The sequence below is a fragment of the Notamacropus eugenii genome, chromosome 4, assembly GCF_028372415.1.
Source record: "Notamacropus eugenii isolate mMacEug1 chromosome 4, mMacEug1.pri_v2, whole genome shotgun sequence".
NCBI lineage: Eukaryota > Metazoa > Chordata > Mammalia > Diprotodontia > Macropodidae > Notamacropus > Notamacropus eugenii.
In genome coordinates, this window is record NC_092875.1 from 111,220,905 (window position 1) to 111,235,909 (window position 15,005).

The 15,005-nt window shown below is 37.8% G+C and overlaps 1 protein-coding gene across 2 annotated transcripts in view; it reads left to right on the plus strand.

Moving 5' to 3' along the window:
- Window positions 1-15,005, plus strand: part of ADCY8 (adenylate cyclase 8) — a 387,812-nt gene that overhangs the window by 321,924 nt on the left and 50,883 nt on the right. For both annotated transcript variants that reach the window (XM_072603060.1, XM_072603059.1), the window contains one exon: window positions 449-530. In XM_072603060.1, coding sequence (XP_072459161.1) covers window positions 449-530 — 82 coding nt within the window. The remainder of the gene's footprint in view (window positions 1-448; window positions 531-15,005) is intronic.

Below are 15,005 nucleotides of genomic sequence, written 5' to 3' on the forward strand. Positions count from 1 at the left end.
TACCTGAATTCTAATCTAATGTTTGTTTTTTTTTATTATTCTGATCTCCCTGTCTATAAAATGGCCTAATATCACTTTGCTTGCCTAAAAGTAAGGGAATGTGAATCAACAATATGGTACACTGAATTTGGAGTGAAAAAAAACCTGACTTCAGTTCCCAGTTCTATGTAATATCTGGTTGCTCATATGAAAGCAGCTAGAATGATGAAGGATCTTTGACAGCCAGGAACCAAACTGGGGTCTTCCAACTCTAAATCCAGTGATCTTTGACAGTGGGCAAGCCTCAAGTTTGTGGGACTTACTTTCTTCATTTGTCAAAGCAAAGAATCCTGTTAGATCATTTCTAAGCTATCCTCCAACTCTAGATTCTTCAGGCCCTTTCTAACTCTCAGACTGATATGTCTGTGACCATTAGTGATCATGTGTTAATTTTGTTTTTATTCTACAGAAGGGATTTCCTGGGAACCAAGGAGGCCTCCCTGCTTTTGATGGCCATGTTTCTCCTTGCTGTGTTTTACCATGGACAGCAGGTAATGGGAACATGTGCACTCACCTCCAGTTTATCAGCTTTTGTTTCAAGTTCTCATAAATGGATCCATTGCTATTTACTATTCATGATTATTGTCTGTTTAAGTAAGTTATGACTTTTAATAAACCAAAATACAGTAAAGATCAACATAGAAACCAGCTAATTAAAATTACTTTGTACACAATATATTTTGAAAAATCATTTAACCTTTGTTATAAAGAAGTTTCCATCTAAAAATGAGAATTCTAATTTGTCCCAGGAGCAACTAGTTCTTATCCCAAAGTTACGGTTATTTTCACGTAACAGGATTGACTAAACTAGTCCCTGGGTTCTTTAGAATTTTTCATGGTGTCTGTAGATCGTGTAGTAGTTGATTAACCGAATCAGTGATGAGTCTTCTTACTTCAGACCGAGAGATCTTTCCCTTAAACTCCAGCTGCCATTATGTGTCCTTGATTCATAGAATGAACTTCAGAAGGAACTCATTTTGTTTGGAAGTGTTCTTAGAATGTCCCGAGATGGTTGTGTCATACAATGGAAGGAATGTTCCATTTGAAATCAGGGTCCTAGGTAGGAAACCTGCCTCTGTAACTTACTACCTGCATGACTATCAGCTAATCACTTAATCCCTCAGGGCCTCTGCTTCCTTATATGTTAAACTGGAGGATTAAACTACACGACCTCTAAGGTCCCATCCAGCTCTGTTTCTGACTAGTGAATCAATTCCACTGGACAATCTGTAAAATCCCTATGAACCATAGGATACTTGTACATATAACCATTGGTACAGAATGGATCATACAACCCTTTGGCAGCCTGGTGAAACCTAGGGATCCTTTCTTAGACTAATGATTTTAAAGGCATAAAATTAAATGCATAATATTACAACAGAAACCAATTATGTTGAAATACAGTTTATATGCCTATATATATAAACATACATACAAACTTTATAGATATATATACAATTTCTATGGATATGTATACAATTTATTTATGTGTGCATGTATGTATATACATATATGTGTATCTACATATGCCTATAACATATATGCATATTGTGTTTTAGAAAGAGAGACAGAGACAGATTGAGTTCACAGATCCCAGGTTAATAACTCTTATTGAGGATCAGAGTTAATATGGGCCCACAAGGATCTTTTTCTATTTGAATTTGACATTATTGGTGAGGAAAGTTAGATTTGACTCCACACAAGTAAATAACCCTTTGAGCTGGCCAAGAATGGATTGGGTTGACTTATAAGGTAGGGACCAACCTTTCAATTAGGGTATTCCAGTGAAAGTTATATGGATATGTGATGGGAATATTTTAAAAGGTACCCCTTTTCAAGTATAGCTTGACCAAAAGGTCTCCAAGGCCCATTCTTCTTCCAGGAATCTGTGATTCAAACTAAATGAATTTTGCCATTATCAAATCTCCCCAAATAGTTGTCATAGGCTTAAAAAAAAAGTACATGGAGGGGTGGGAGAAGGCAGAAGCAATTGTGTGGATAATTCAAACCAGGAATTTCCCAGCCCTCTGTTCTTGAGAGAAAGAAAAGGGAGGATACGGGTATGGTTTATCTAGGATGCTGTTATACAGGTATAACAGTTAATGATTTCAAGATCCATTTTACCTGACAGATAAAGTGATTTTAGGCTAAGACAATAAATTAAAAAATGTAGGGACAGGGATAGCCCGCTACATAGAAGGCTGGAGAATGGAGCACCAAACTCCCCCCAATGCCTTGTTCTATACAAGGGCAGAACTGGACTAGGCTGTATGCCTCTGTCAGGTATCTCCTAGTGTTCTACACTCCCAAACCCTGGTTTCTGGCCTCCTTTTGTGTGTTGTCTCCCTTATTTGATTGTCAGCTACTTGAGAACAGGGACTTTCTTTTTATTAGTTGTATCTCCAGCACTTAGCACATGGTAGGCACTTTAAAAATATTTATTGGCTTATTCAGTTAGGACAGGGACTAAGTGTATGATGTCCCAGGTGAGAAAACTCCCTCTCTCAGTGTAGGTCAGTACCTTCTCTGCAATTCATGTCTCAGAAGTTGACTGGAACACTTAAGGTCAAGTGACTTGTCCTCAGTCACAGTGTGTCAGGGGCAGGACTTGGATGCAGATTTTCTGGGTTTTAAGATCAACTCTCTTGGTTCTTGGCCTCCCATATAAAAAGTAGGGAACAAATCCCTCTCCAGTTTCCCCTACTAGTAATGCTTCAACATCTGCTTGAATATTTAGTAACAGGAAGCTCGCTATCTAATTACAAAGCCTACTCCATTTCTAAACAGCTCTAATAATTACAAAGCTCTTTTCTCTTTATTAAACCAATGTTGGCCTCCTTGTAACTTCCACGCATTGCTTCCAGGTCTGTTTTCCAGGAAAAAGCAGAATGAGAGTATGTCATCATGTAGTACTCTATAGTAAATGAAATCATTTTTTCCCAAAAGTCTTGTGATGTGGGTAATACAGAAGTTACCGTCTCTATTTCATGGATAAGTAAATACAGCTCAACAAGCATTTATTAAGAATCTAGTATGTGCCAGGCCATAGTAAGTAGAAAACCAGTGACTCAAACTTGTCTTCTGACACCAGTATTCTTTCTAGTTAGTACACCATAAAGTGTCCAATCCCTTTCCCACATGACTGCACTCCAAATATTTGAGCAACATGATTCTCTTTTCTATTAAGTTATCTCTTCAGTAGGATTAATATCTCTAGCACCTTCAACCATTCTCATATATCATGGTTTGAGTTCCCTTACCAAGTTGTACACACTCTTGCATGTCAATGGATTGCTCAAAATGGGGAGCTCAGATATTTAGCTTAAAATAATTTGGGGGGGCTTGGAATAAAGAATCAAAGCTTAATTTTTTTAACATATTGTACTCACAAAATTTTCATCCCAAGAATTACTCTTAGACCCATGTCAGGTCAACTTGTTTCTTTTGCCATCTGTCTTTCTCTCATCACTCTCGCACTCACTTCAAAAGAAAGTATCAAAAGAGAATACAAACAAAAACAGAAGAATCCCAGGCAAAGCTGAAATAGGAATGTATCAGAGAGAAGTTGCTATGGAAACATAGGGAGGTAATGAACCCTGGAAGAGTTTGTAAAAGAGAGAAAGAGAGAGAGAGAGAGAGGTGGGGGGGAATTATATTTTTTAAATACATCAGTAAAAAGGAAAAAGTCATATTATAAAATGTAGACTATGAAGAATGGGTAAATGAGAGATTGAATGGAAAGTAAGAAAAGTAAATTGTGGTTTCATACTGACGAATCTCATACAATGTACTATGTAGACCAGAAACAAGAAACTTAATAGACATTCCTCTCGATGTCAATGAAAACCTCCTTGCCCACTTGGGCAAGGCAACTCCTTCCTTCCTTCCTTCCTTCCTTCCTTCCTTCCTTCCTTCCTTCCTTCCTTCCTTCCTTCCTTCCTTCCTTCCTTCCTTCCTTCTCCTTCCTTCCTTCCTTCCCTCCTCTCTCTCTGTCTACATAGAGAATTATACCCTTACCTGTGTGTGCTCTTCCCAAAGGAATATAAATTTTGATCACTGAAACCTCACAAGATATGTTGGGGTTTACAAGCTAGAGTTTTTTTTAGGACCATGCCTTAAACTTAAATCACTCTGACTCTCATTGATTGACCAGCAATAGGTCCTAGTCCAAGCCTACCTTGGTCATTGTTTGGGTTTTGGTGGCTCAGAGAAAATGTAAATAGCAATTGTTTCTGTTTTGGCCAGAAACCCTGAAGGTCTTCCCGTCCCAGGTTGATTTTTTTTTTTTTTTGACTAGGTAACAGAGGTGGTTTTCTGCCTCATTTCTTAATGCCTTAATCACTAAATGGGCATCGCCTCAGTCATACTGAGACCTAGGAAAGACTTTAGTTGAAAAAGATCAGGATCTCCCACAACATCCTGGGACATCTCCAGTCATCCTGATCTGTATCTTGCCACTGGACCCAGATGACTCCAGAGGAGAGAATGAGACTAGTGACTTTGCACAGCCCTGACTCACTTAAATCCAATTCATTTGCAAGTCATATATCACCTTCCTGATGTCATGGTCATCTTCAGGGATGAAAGACAAACAACAATGAAAACCAGACTGAAAAATTCAATGTCAATTGTTTTCATGATTCTGGTATTTTTATTATAATTTTTCACAATAATTTCTAAAATGTTATTGATATTTTTTGTTTTTATATCACCTTCATTTCCAAATGTATCTTTCCCCTTCCCCATAAGTCATTTCCCCATAACATAGGCAGTTAGGTGGCACAATGGATAGAACAATGGACCTGAAGTCAGAAAGGCCTGAGTTCAAATCTAGCCTCAGACACTTATTAGCTGTGTTACCTTAAGCAAGTCAGTTAACTTCTATGAATTAATTAAATTATTATTTACAATTATTATAAATTAATAATAAATTATTTTTTATATAATATATGTGTCTATATAAAAAATATTATAAATTCTGTTAATTAATTTAAAAATCCAGAGTTCTGTTTGCTCTTTCCTCAACTGTAAAATGGGGATTATAACAACACTTACCTCACAAAGTTGTTGTACTCTCCATTGACACTTTTAGGCCCTCCATCACTTAATAACCTTTCTTCCTTAGAAATTTTTGCTAGTCATATCTACCACTCAATCAAAATCCTGGTAGATGTTGTCTATAGACCTCCAGATCACTCCCCTTCTTTCTTCAATGTGTTCAGTAATTGACGCAAAGTTTTTCTCTCCTCAACTCCTGCCCTCACCCTAAGGGACTTCAACATAAATATTTACTCTTCCTCAAACACCCTAAACATTCAGTTCCTAAACGTACTGACTTCCCATAAGTTCCTCCTCTATCCCATCTCAGCCATACACAAATATGATCGTACCCTTGATCGTTTTATCTTCCACAAATTTCTATGTTCAAGAATTCCAAAACTCTCTTCTCCAACCTTTATCTTTTGACCTCTTCCTCTACCTTTCTTTACAAAATCCTACTCTTTATCGACATCATAATCTCTAATCCCTTGACCCCTCACTTCTCTCCCAGGCCAACCATTCTTTCCTCTTCTCCCCATTTGCACCCCTTGGTGAAGCAATTCAAATCCAATTCAAATTTATCCTTATCGTATCCCTGATTATACCCAGCCAAGCCTCAGCCTTGGATCACTCTCACCATTCATCACCACCTTCACTCCTATACACAGGGTGCTAAATGATGATGGAAAAAAATGATACAACCATTCTTATTGGTTCATTGCACATTTATGTTGTACAAACCCATCTGGGTTCTCACTGCCACTAGCCAATCTTACCACACCTCCCTTATCAATTCACTATCCCACTCTCTGCAGTGGTTCTTTCAAATCTTTTTATCCTTCTTCATATCTCCCATGACTCCACCTTCCCCCACTCTCTCAGCTGAGAAGTTTGCCTCATATTTTTCAGAAAAAAAATTGAGGCCATTCAACATGAACTCTTACTTCTCTTCCTCATCCCTTATCACTCAGATGTCTTCTGCTACTCTCTCCTCCTTCATTCTTATTTCACATATCCCTTCATCACCTAACTCCTTCCTACCTTTCCATCATCTTATACATAATGTCCCACCACATACATAGATAGAAATCCAGTGACACTGCCCTCCTCTTTGTTCCATGAACAAGACACTCCCACTCTCCACTCTGGGCATTTTTTCTGGCAGTCCCCTTGTACCTGAAATGTTTTCCTTCTTCTGCTCCACCTTCTGGCCTTTCTGGTTTCCTTTAAGTCTTAACTAAAATCCTTTCTTTTACTGGAAGACTTCCCTAGCCCTCCTTAATTCTAGTGCCATGCTCCTAGTAATTATCTCCTAGTAAATATCTCCTATATTATTTATATGTTTTTGCATTTTATTTCCCCCATTAGATTTTAAGCTTCTTACCTCCTTTTGTACCCCTAGTAGCATAATGTCTGGCTCCTAAAAGGCACTCAATAAATGTTTCTTGATTTATTGATTAAGGATCAAATGAGATAAAGTACCTGGCACATAGTAAGCACTATAGAAAATGTTTATTCCATTCATCTTCCCCCTTATAACAAAGAAGAAAATAATGGACAGAGAGGAGTCGGGAAGGGATTCAGCAAAACTAACCCCTCCAGAAATCTAATCTGACAGGATATGTAATGTTCTATACCACAGTCTCTGACTCTGCAAATAAGGAAGGAATGTATATTTTCTCTTCTCATTTTCAAGTCCAAGCTCAGTCACTATAATTACACAATGTTCAGAAGTATTTTGGTTGTTTTCCTTTCTACTTCTATTTATGTTGTTGTAATCATCATGTATTTTGGGGATTTTTGGCAGTAGTTCTTAACTCTTAGTTTAAATTTAGCTAATGAGAAGACTGGGCCAAGTCTGAAAATGAAAAATACTGCCAAAGAACTTCATTAAGAAAGTGAAGCTAGAGGAAATAAAAATTGTTATTTTCTTTTTATCAACAAGTAGAATGTTGAAGTAATTTGACTCAATCCAGATAATTCAGACCAAATAAATTCCAGTTAATAATGAGTTCTACGTATATCTCATAGGATTATTTTGGAGTCAACTCTTGCTTTTGCCATTTATATTTGGCTATAAAAAGTCATTTGACCTTTTTGAGCCTCAGGGAACTTTTTAAGACTTATTTAATGAGTTATAGAGCCCTGATGGTAGTAGAGAAGTTCCCAGTACAGGCAGTTCTCACATCAGAAAATCATAAACCCTTGACATCTTAAAGTCATGGTGATCCCTTAACATTCTTTTATCATTGTACAGTATATAAAGTGCTTTCATATGTATACTGGCATTTAAATAAGAATCGATATCTTTGTGTCTATTTGATTGGTGATGAAATTGAGAATCGTAGATATGAAATGATTTGCCCAAGGTCAAGCACAGCACATCAGCTGGAACTCAAATCTGCCTCTGGTTTTCAGCCCAGGACTTATTCATTCCTGCACAATATTATTATACCCATTTTTTTATGATAAGATGATTTGAATATCAGAACATGTAAGTCATATGCCAAACATCAAATAGATACAATTTTCTTTATCATTCACCCTGAATCTTTCTATCCCACTCCCCTATAACCACCACATACATGTGAACTTTTCAACTAGTTTAGGATAATTTACCTAAAACAGAATGTGGACACTGAGAAATAAGTGGTATACTCAGTGGGCCTTTAGGTAAGCTTGAAAGGTGGTTCTTGAGAAAGAGCTGTACTGGCACTCTAGGTATCCTACCCATCACCTAAGCAGCTCAGTAGAACAGTGGATAGAATGTTAAGCCTAAAGCCTAGAAGACTTGAGTACAAAGCAAGTCTCAGAAATTTTCGAGCTGTGTGACCCCAGGCAGATCACTTAACTTCTATCTACCTCAGTTTCCTCAACTGTAAAATGAGGATAATAATAACACCTAGCTCCCAGGGTTGTGAGGATCAAATGGAAGAATCATGGTAAAGTGCCTAGCACTTGCTTCCTTTCTTCCCAGGCCCCCTCACTAGGATCTGACTTATGGCTCCCAAAGGTGATATGTGGGGTGACTGAATGAAGAGTCAAAGATGACATATAGGTTTCAAGCTTGGGCAACTGACTGGAAGGATGGTGGCACCCTTGAAAGTAATAGGAACATTTGGAAGAGGGGAGGGTTCATGGGAAATGAATTCTGTTTTGGACATGTTGGCATTGGACATGTTTTCTATAGGACATCCAGTTCAGAATAAGCAGTAAGCAATTGTTATGTAAGACTGGAGCTCAGGAGAGAGGAGGCTGGACAAATAAATCTGAGAGTTATCTGCATAGGAATGATAGTTGAATCAATAGGAGCTGCTGAGATCATCAAATGAGATAAGACAGAGGGAAAACTAAGAGAAGAGACTCTTGTGGACACTCATGGTAAATGGGCATGACCTATATGAAAAGCTAGCAAAAAAAACTGAGAAGGAAGGAGTGGTAAGAAATGTAGAAATAGAACAAAGAGAGTTGTATTGAGAAGTGGTTAAAGAGGTAGAAACAGAGCAAAGAGAGTCATATTAAGAAAACTGAAGAAGAGGAAGTATCAGGAAGAGAGTGATTGATCTTGCCTAAGGTTTGGACTAGAGTGGATTAGGTTGGATTGGATTGGATTAGATTGATTTGGACTGGATGAGAGAAACTTGCTATGCCTGGGGCTGATTAGGTAGACCTGGGTTAACCTTGTCATTTGTTCTTCCTTCTCAAAGAGGACCATGACAAGGAGGTGATGCCATCACATGCAAATGAATTGAATTTAAGTGAGGTAGGGCTGTGCAAAGTCACCAACCTCACTCTCTCCTCTGGACCCATCTGGCAAGATATAGATCAGGACACGTGGAGATGGCCCCCATGCAGTGGGAGACTTTGACCTTTTTAAGCTAAGGTCTTTAACAGGACTCAGTTTGACTGAGGCAATGCCCTTTCAGTGGTTAAGGCTAGGTAAGAAAAAGCAGAGAATGGTCCCTTTACCTACTCCTCCCCCCCAAAAAAAAATCAGTCAGGGAGAGGAAGACCCTCAGGATTTCTGGTCAAAACAGAAAAAATTGCTATCTATATTCACTCTGATAAAAGCAGAGCCCAGTGACCTAGAGGAGCTTGGCCTGGTACTTATTATTGGATCTGATCACTGAAACGTTTTTCTTCTTAAGGATCATGCCTTAAACCCAAATCACTCTGGCTCTCACACCTTGGCAACTTCAGGATAAAAGAATCAAGATGTCATATTATACAGGATGAGCAAAAACTAGCAAGTGAAATTATTGACTCAGATTTAGAAAGGAAATTAGAGGGCATTTAGTTGAAACCTTACTTGAACCACCAATCTGAAATATCTCATAGAAGGAATCATCCAACCTCTGTTTAAACACCCCCAATGAAAGGAAATCCAGTATCTCTAGAGGCATACCATTTCATTTTTGCTGACATTGGTCCCAGTTCTGCCTTCGAGAATCAAGTAGTATCAAAGAGGTCTTCTTTCTGATTTTTCAGAGAAAATATAGTTCCCCTCCTCTCAAGCTCTTCCATATTAATAAGCTTACTTGTGGAAGGACATGAACATTTAGCTCTCCCTAAGAACCTCTGGAAAAAAATTGTAAGCCCTTGCAATCCACTAAAACAATGTGTTTTTACCTGATTGCCTTGCATACAACCTAATGAACTTATGAAAGAATCTGGATGTTATAAGTATTGGGGGGCAGGGGTTAGGGGGAGAGATGTCTAATTAAAAAAAAATCTAGCATTCATATCATGCTTTAAAGTTTGCAAATTGCTTTACAAATATTATCTTATTTCACCCTCACAACAACCATAGGAGGTAAGTTCTATTATTATCTCCATTTTACAGATGAAGAAACTGAGGTGGGGGGAGGGAAAGGTAACTTATTTTTGGTCATTCAGCTAGTAAGGCTCTGATTGTGGATTTGAATTTTGGTCTTCCTGTCTCCAGTCCAGTGCTCTATTCATTGTTACATACGGAGTGATGCTGCTCTATAAAATCTCCAACTAATATCATTTGACTTTTCCTTAGTGATGTCCAGTGATAGGAAATCAATTCTATTGTTTAATCAATCAACAATCATTTATCAAGTTCTAGGCAATTGTACTAGGCATTTGAAATACAAAGAACAAAAAGAAATAGTCCTTTTCTTCTAGGAGTTTTTATTTTAACTTGGAAAGCAAATGAATAACTAGATGGATAGATAGATACGTAGATGATAGATAGACAGACAGACAGAGACAGACAGACAGATGGATAGATAGATAGATGATAGACAAAAGAATGAATGGATGAAGCCAAGGTACTTAACCTCCTCTCCTATCCACTAAGAGCCCCCCACAAACCAAGAACAGGGCTCAATTATTCAGCAGCCTGACCTCTAATTAGGAGTCTTAAGGCTTCCTTTCTAATACTCTTTGGCTCATTAAACTGCAACCCCAGCATAATGTATTAAAACTTAGATTCTAGTTCATATCTAGTATTTCACCCAAACAGGGGAATAGAAAAGACTATACAATATGTATCAGGTATGGGACAGGTATTTATTTCCTACATACAAAAAAAATGCTTAACCCAGGATTCTCACAAGCATGCATTGACAGAAAGACAAAGTGTCAGTACTCACTACTATATTATTATACTCTGCTAATACATTGATACTTAAAACCATCTACACATGAAACCCTTTACAGGATTACTGATTAAACATTTTACATTTCCCCTCAACTCTGCACTATCTCCCTCAAAGTCTATATCTTCTGGAAAATCAGTACAGAATTAGAATGATAATCCAGACCATGGTTATCTTCTCCAAGAGTGCTAGAGAAGGTGCCAAAGATTCTTCCAAACTGAAGTCAATACCAATAGAGGAATCAGAGTATTCAAGCTTGTCATACTCACAAGGTGGCCTTTGACCTTGGATACATCCACCTAAGGATTAATATTTGATCATCTCCAGTTAGTAAGAAAAGAAGAAACACAGAAGAGACAGCCTCAAGTCCAAGATCAAGCTAACCTTAGCCTTTAGTTTTCGTGTGTTCAAATGACAGGCAAAGTTAAGTTGGACAAGTTGAACTTTCCTGACCCTCACAAGTGAGCTTAACACATGGAAAATCCAAAGAAGAGTCAAGGACAGAATTGCTTCCTTTTTAAAAAAGTCCAATGAGCTGTTCTTCTTGCTCATTGACCAACAAGGGAATTGCCTTATCATTTCAAAGTACCAAGTTTCCTCTGCACTGCATTATACACAGAGTCTGACAGAAGCAGCCAAGGTCTCATCATCTGCCGTTAGCCAAATGCTGAGGTAGCACATGTGGTCATTCAGAATCAAGAAAGGTCATTTGGCATATGCTCTATTCATATCTCTCTCTCTCTCTCTCTCTCTCTCTCTCTCTCTCTCTCTTCATGTGTATATATATATATATATACACACATACACACACATACATATGTACACTCACATACATGTATGCATTTGTGTGTATGCATATGTAGATGTGCATGTGTGTATGTATATATACATGCATGCACATATGTGTATACAGTATGTATGTATGCATATACATATATGTAGAGAAATAAATATATTAAATCTTTCTGTATAAAATATTTAACATATAATCTATATATAACCGTGTATCATATGTTTATACATATTCTATATTTTTATATATAGTATACCAATGTTGTGTATGTATTCAGACAGAAGGGTATAGATATAGATATATCAATATATGTATCTAGTATCTATACATGTATATGCATGCATATTTATCATGTTGCATTCATATTTATGTACATATGAGTAAAACATGCAAAGCAGAAACAAATTTGGGGAGGGGGAATACTAGCATTGGAAGCATAGGGGAACCAAGAAAGATACCATATGAAAGATAGCACGTGGATAGAAGTAGAGATTCTTAGAGGTGAAAGTAAAGAGCAAAGGCAGCTCAAATCAGGAGATGCATATTGGCACACAGCACAAATATCATTTATGCATTGTACACCTTTCAAAAATATCCCAGGAACAAACTCACTTTTTTGAATATTAAAAATTAACGCAAATCTTGAGAATCTTAAATTTTCATTTAAATTCATCATGAGTCAATAGATAAAAATAATAACCTTCGCACAAAGTCCTAACCTTTTGAAATTCCCAAATTATGTTGGAGGTTCTGCATTCCCACCCACCCACTCCAAAGCACCGAAGTTATGTCTATTTTCATAATCCCTGAGGGCAGGGACCCACATCTTCTAACATCTCTTAAAGCACAGAGCAGGGAACATTGGACGTTGCACTCTTCAATGTGACTGCTTTCAAAACTATCCATCAAAAAAAAAAAAAAAGGCAGGCTAGCTTTTGCACTGACAGATAGGGAAGAATATAATCCTAGGTTACCTATGCAGTTTGCAAGAACACTGAGATAGTATAAATGTCACTACCCCCGTTATACACAGGAAGGAACCAAAGCTTTAAGTTACTTAATTCATGGCTAGAAACTGGCAGAATTAAAGATTAAACTCAGGTCCTGTCACTCTAAATCAGTTCAGCAACCAGTACTTTTAGCCACCATACCATCCCTGCCTCTTCCATGGAGCCCCCGGTGATAACCAAAAAGGGAAAAAAAATTCAGCTCAGGATCTGTTAAAGATTCATTCTTTCAATCCGTCAACTAGCATTATTACTTATTGTGCCAGGTACTTTGCTAGGCACTAGGGAGACACAAATAAAAGTCCCAGCCCTCAAGGAGCTTACTTTCTATCAAATGAAGTAGTGTTAATGATAAATGCTATTAATTTGTACTTTTCCAATTCTTTTTCCTCATATGAGGATAGTGAAAGCCAGAGAGGTTAAGGAATTTGCCCAAGGTCACATGGATGTTAGTTGTAGAGCTGGGACTCTGTTAAATCTTTGACTCTCAGTTCAGAACCTCACTCTGTTAAACAAGGACGACCTCTGAAGAAGCGTATCATGCTCATTGTCCTCTAACTACAGCTTCTGCCAAGTTATTATTCAGTGTGTCCCATCCAGTACAGTCTGCCCACTCCTATGTTTGCTACCTGGTACCACTCTTTTCTCTTTGTGACTCACACATCTCTCTATTTTTATTAAAGTGCTTAATAATAACCATTGATCCTCCTTACGCAGAAGCATCAACTGAGTATATATAATTAGAAATCTGCCAAGTCACCAAGGCAGTTATGTAACTCAGTAATTCGGAAATTTCAGATAGTATCTCTGGGAAAGTGATATGCTAAACACTCCCACCTCCAAGGCAGGTGAGGGAAAGATCCAACTGACAAGCCATTCCAACCTCATAGATGACTCACTCAGAAACCTTGGGGGATGTGTATATATGATGGGATGGGGGGGGGGGGGCATCAAAGAGTGACCAGGGGAGCAAATCATCCTCTGTCCCAGCTTCACCATGTACCATAGAAGGAGAAGACATTGCCACACAGTCCCATGGAATGTGACAGGGACTAATGAGGTTGTTTACAAGGCATTTTCAGGTCTCCTAAAGGAAGGCATAGGAGTGGGTAGACTTCAAAAAAGATGGAACACAATGTCACCTTGTGATCTCTTTCTAATATCTCTGATGTTTTCAAGCACTAAGGAGGACTTGAGGCTTTCGACAAGAAACCCTTATTTCAGCCCCTCCTTTCCTTCCCAGTTTTTGAACTGAGTTAAACAATGTGCTCTCTCTGTCTCCCTTTCTTTCTATATCTCTGTCTCTGCCTCTCTGTCTCTCTCTGTATCTCTCTGTCTCTGTCTCTTTCTGTCTCTCTTCCTCTCTTTGTGTCTCCCTTTCTCTTTCTCTGATCTCTCTGTCTATCTCTGTCTCTCTTTTTCTCTCTTTCTTTCTTTCTGTCTCTCTGTCTCTGTCTCACTGTTTCTCTATCTGTGTCTGTCTCTCTCTCTCTCTCCTCTCACACACATACACATCTGCTATTCAACTGTTTCCCCTCCCCATATGAAGAATATTGAAATGACCTAAAAGCTGAGTGACCAGAGGACATGAAGCAGAGCACAGAAACTAGGCTTCTGACAGCTTGTGACTTGACCCAGGTCAACTATACACTGTCTTCATGAGAATAATAGCTCTCACTTATAAAGAATTTTAGTACAAGTTAGTGCCTTCATTTTAAAGATGAGGAAACTACATGTCATAGAATTTGGGGACCTATGCCAGGGGTTCTTAATCTGGAGTTCATAGACCACTAAACGGTCTATAGGTAGATTTCAGGATATCTGTGAGTCAGGATGGGAAAAATTAATCCTATTTTGACTAACTTTTAATTAAATTTAGTATTCCTATCAATTATTTTAAAATGTTATTCTGAGCCGTTCATAGGTTTATCCCAAAAGCCAAAAGGTCCAGTATACAAAAAAGTTCAAGCATCCCTTATTTAGGCTAACTCCTTTCATTTCACTGATTAGAAAATGGAGTTCCTAAGTAGGTGATTTCTCTAAAGTCTCACATACCAAATATGAGAGATAAAATAAGAACCCAGTCTAGGTCTTCTGACTGTAAATACAGAGATCTGTCCACCATGCTGTCTGAACCCCTAAAGGACCTAGCTCACTTTTAACTCCCTAATACTTGAAACTGATTATATTTTACTTTCTATTTTCTTTTTTTAATTTATTTTATTCTGAACTCTCTATTTAAAATACTTTCTATTTTTAATATTTTTTCAAATGTCATTGTTTCTGAGTTGTCATATTATTACTTTATTTTCAGAGAAATTTTCTAATCTTCACAAAATTTTGAAACATCTGGACATATTTTGCTTCACCAGATATCTCTAGAGAAATCACCCTGACACACTGAAAAAAAAAGAAAATCCCAATGTCAGAAATTTATATTTTTCTTAATGATGTGAGGTGGAACATTTGCATTCCACCAGAAAGTGTCCTAGCACGTTA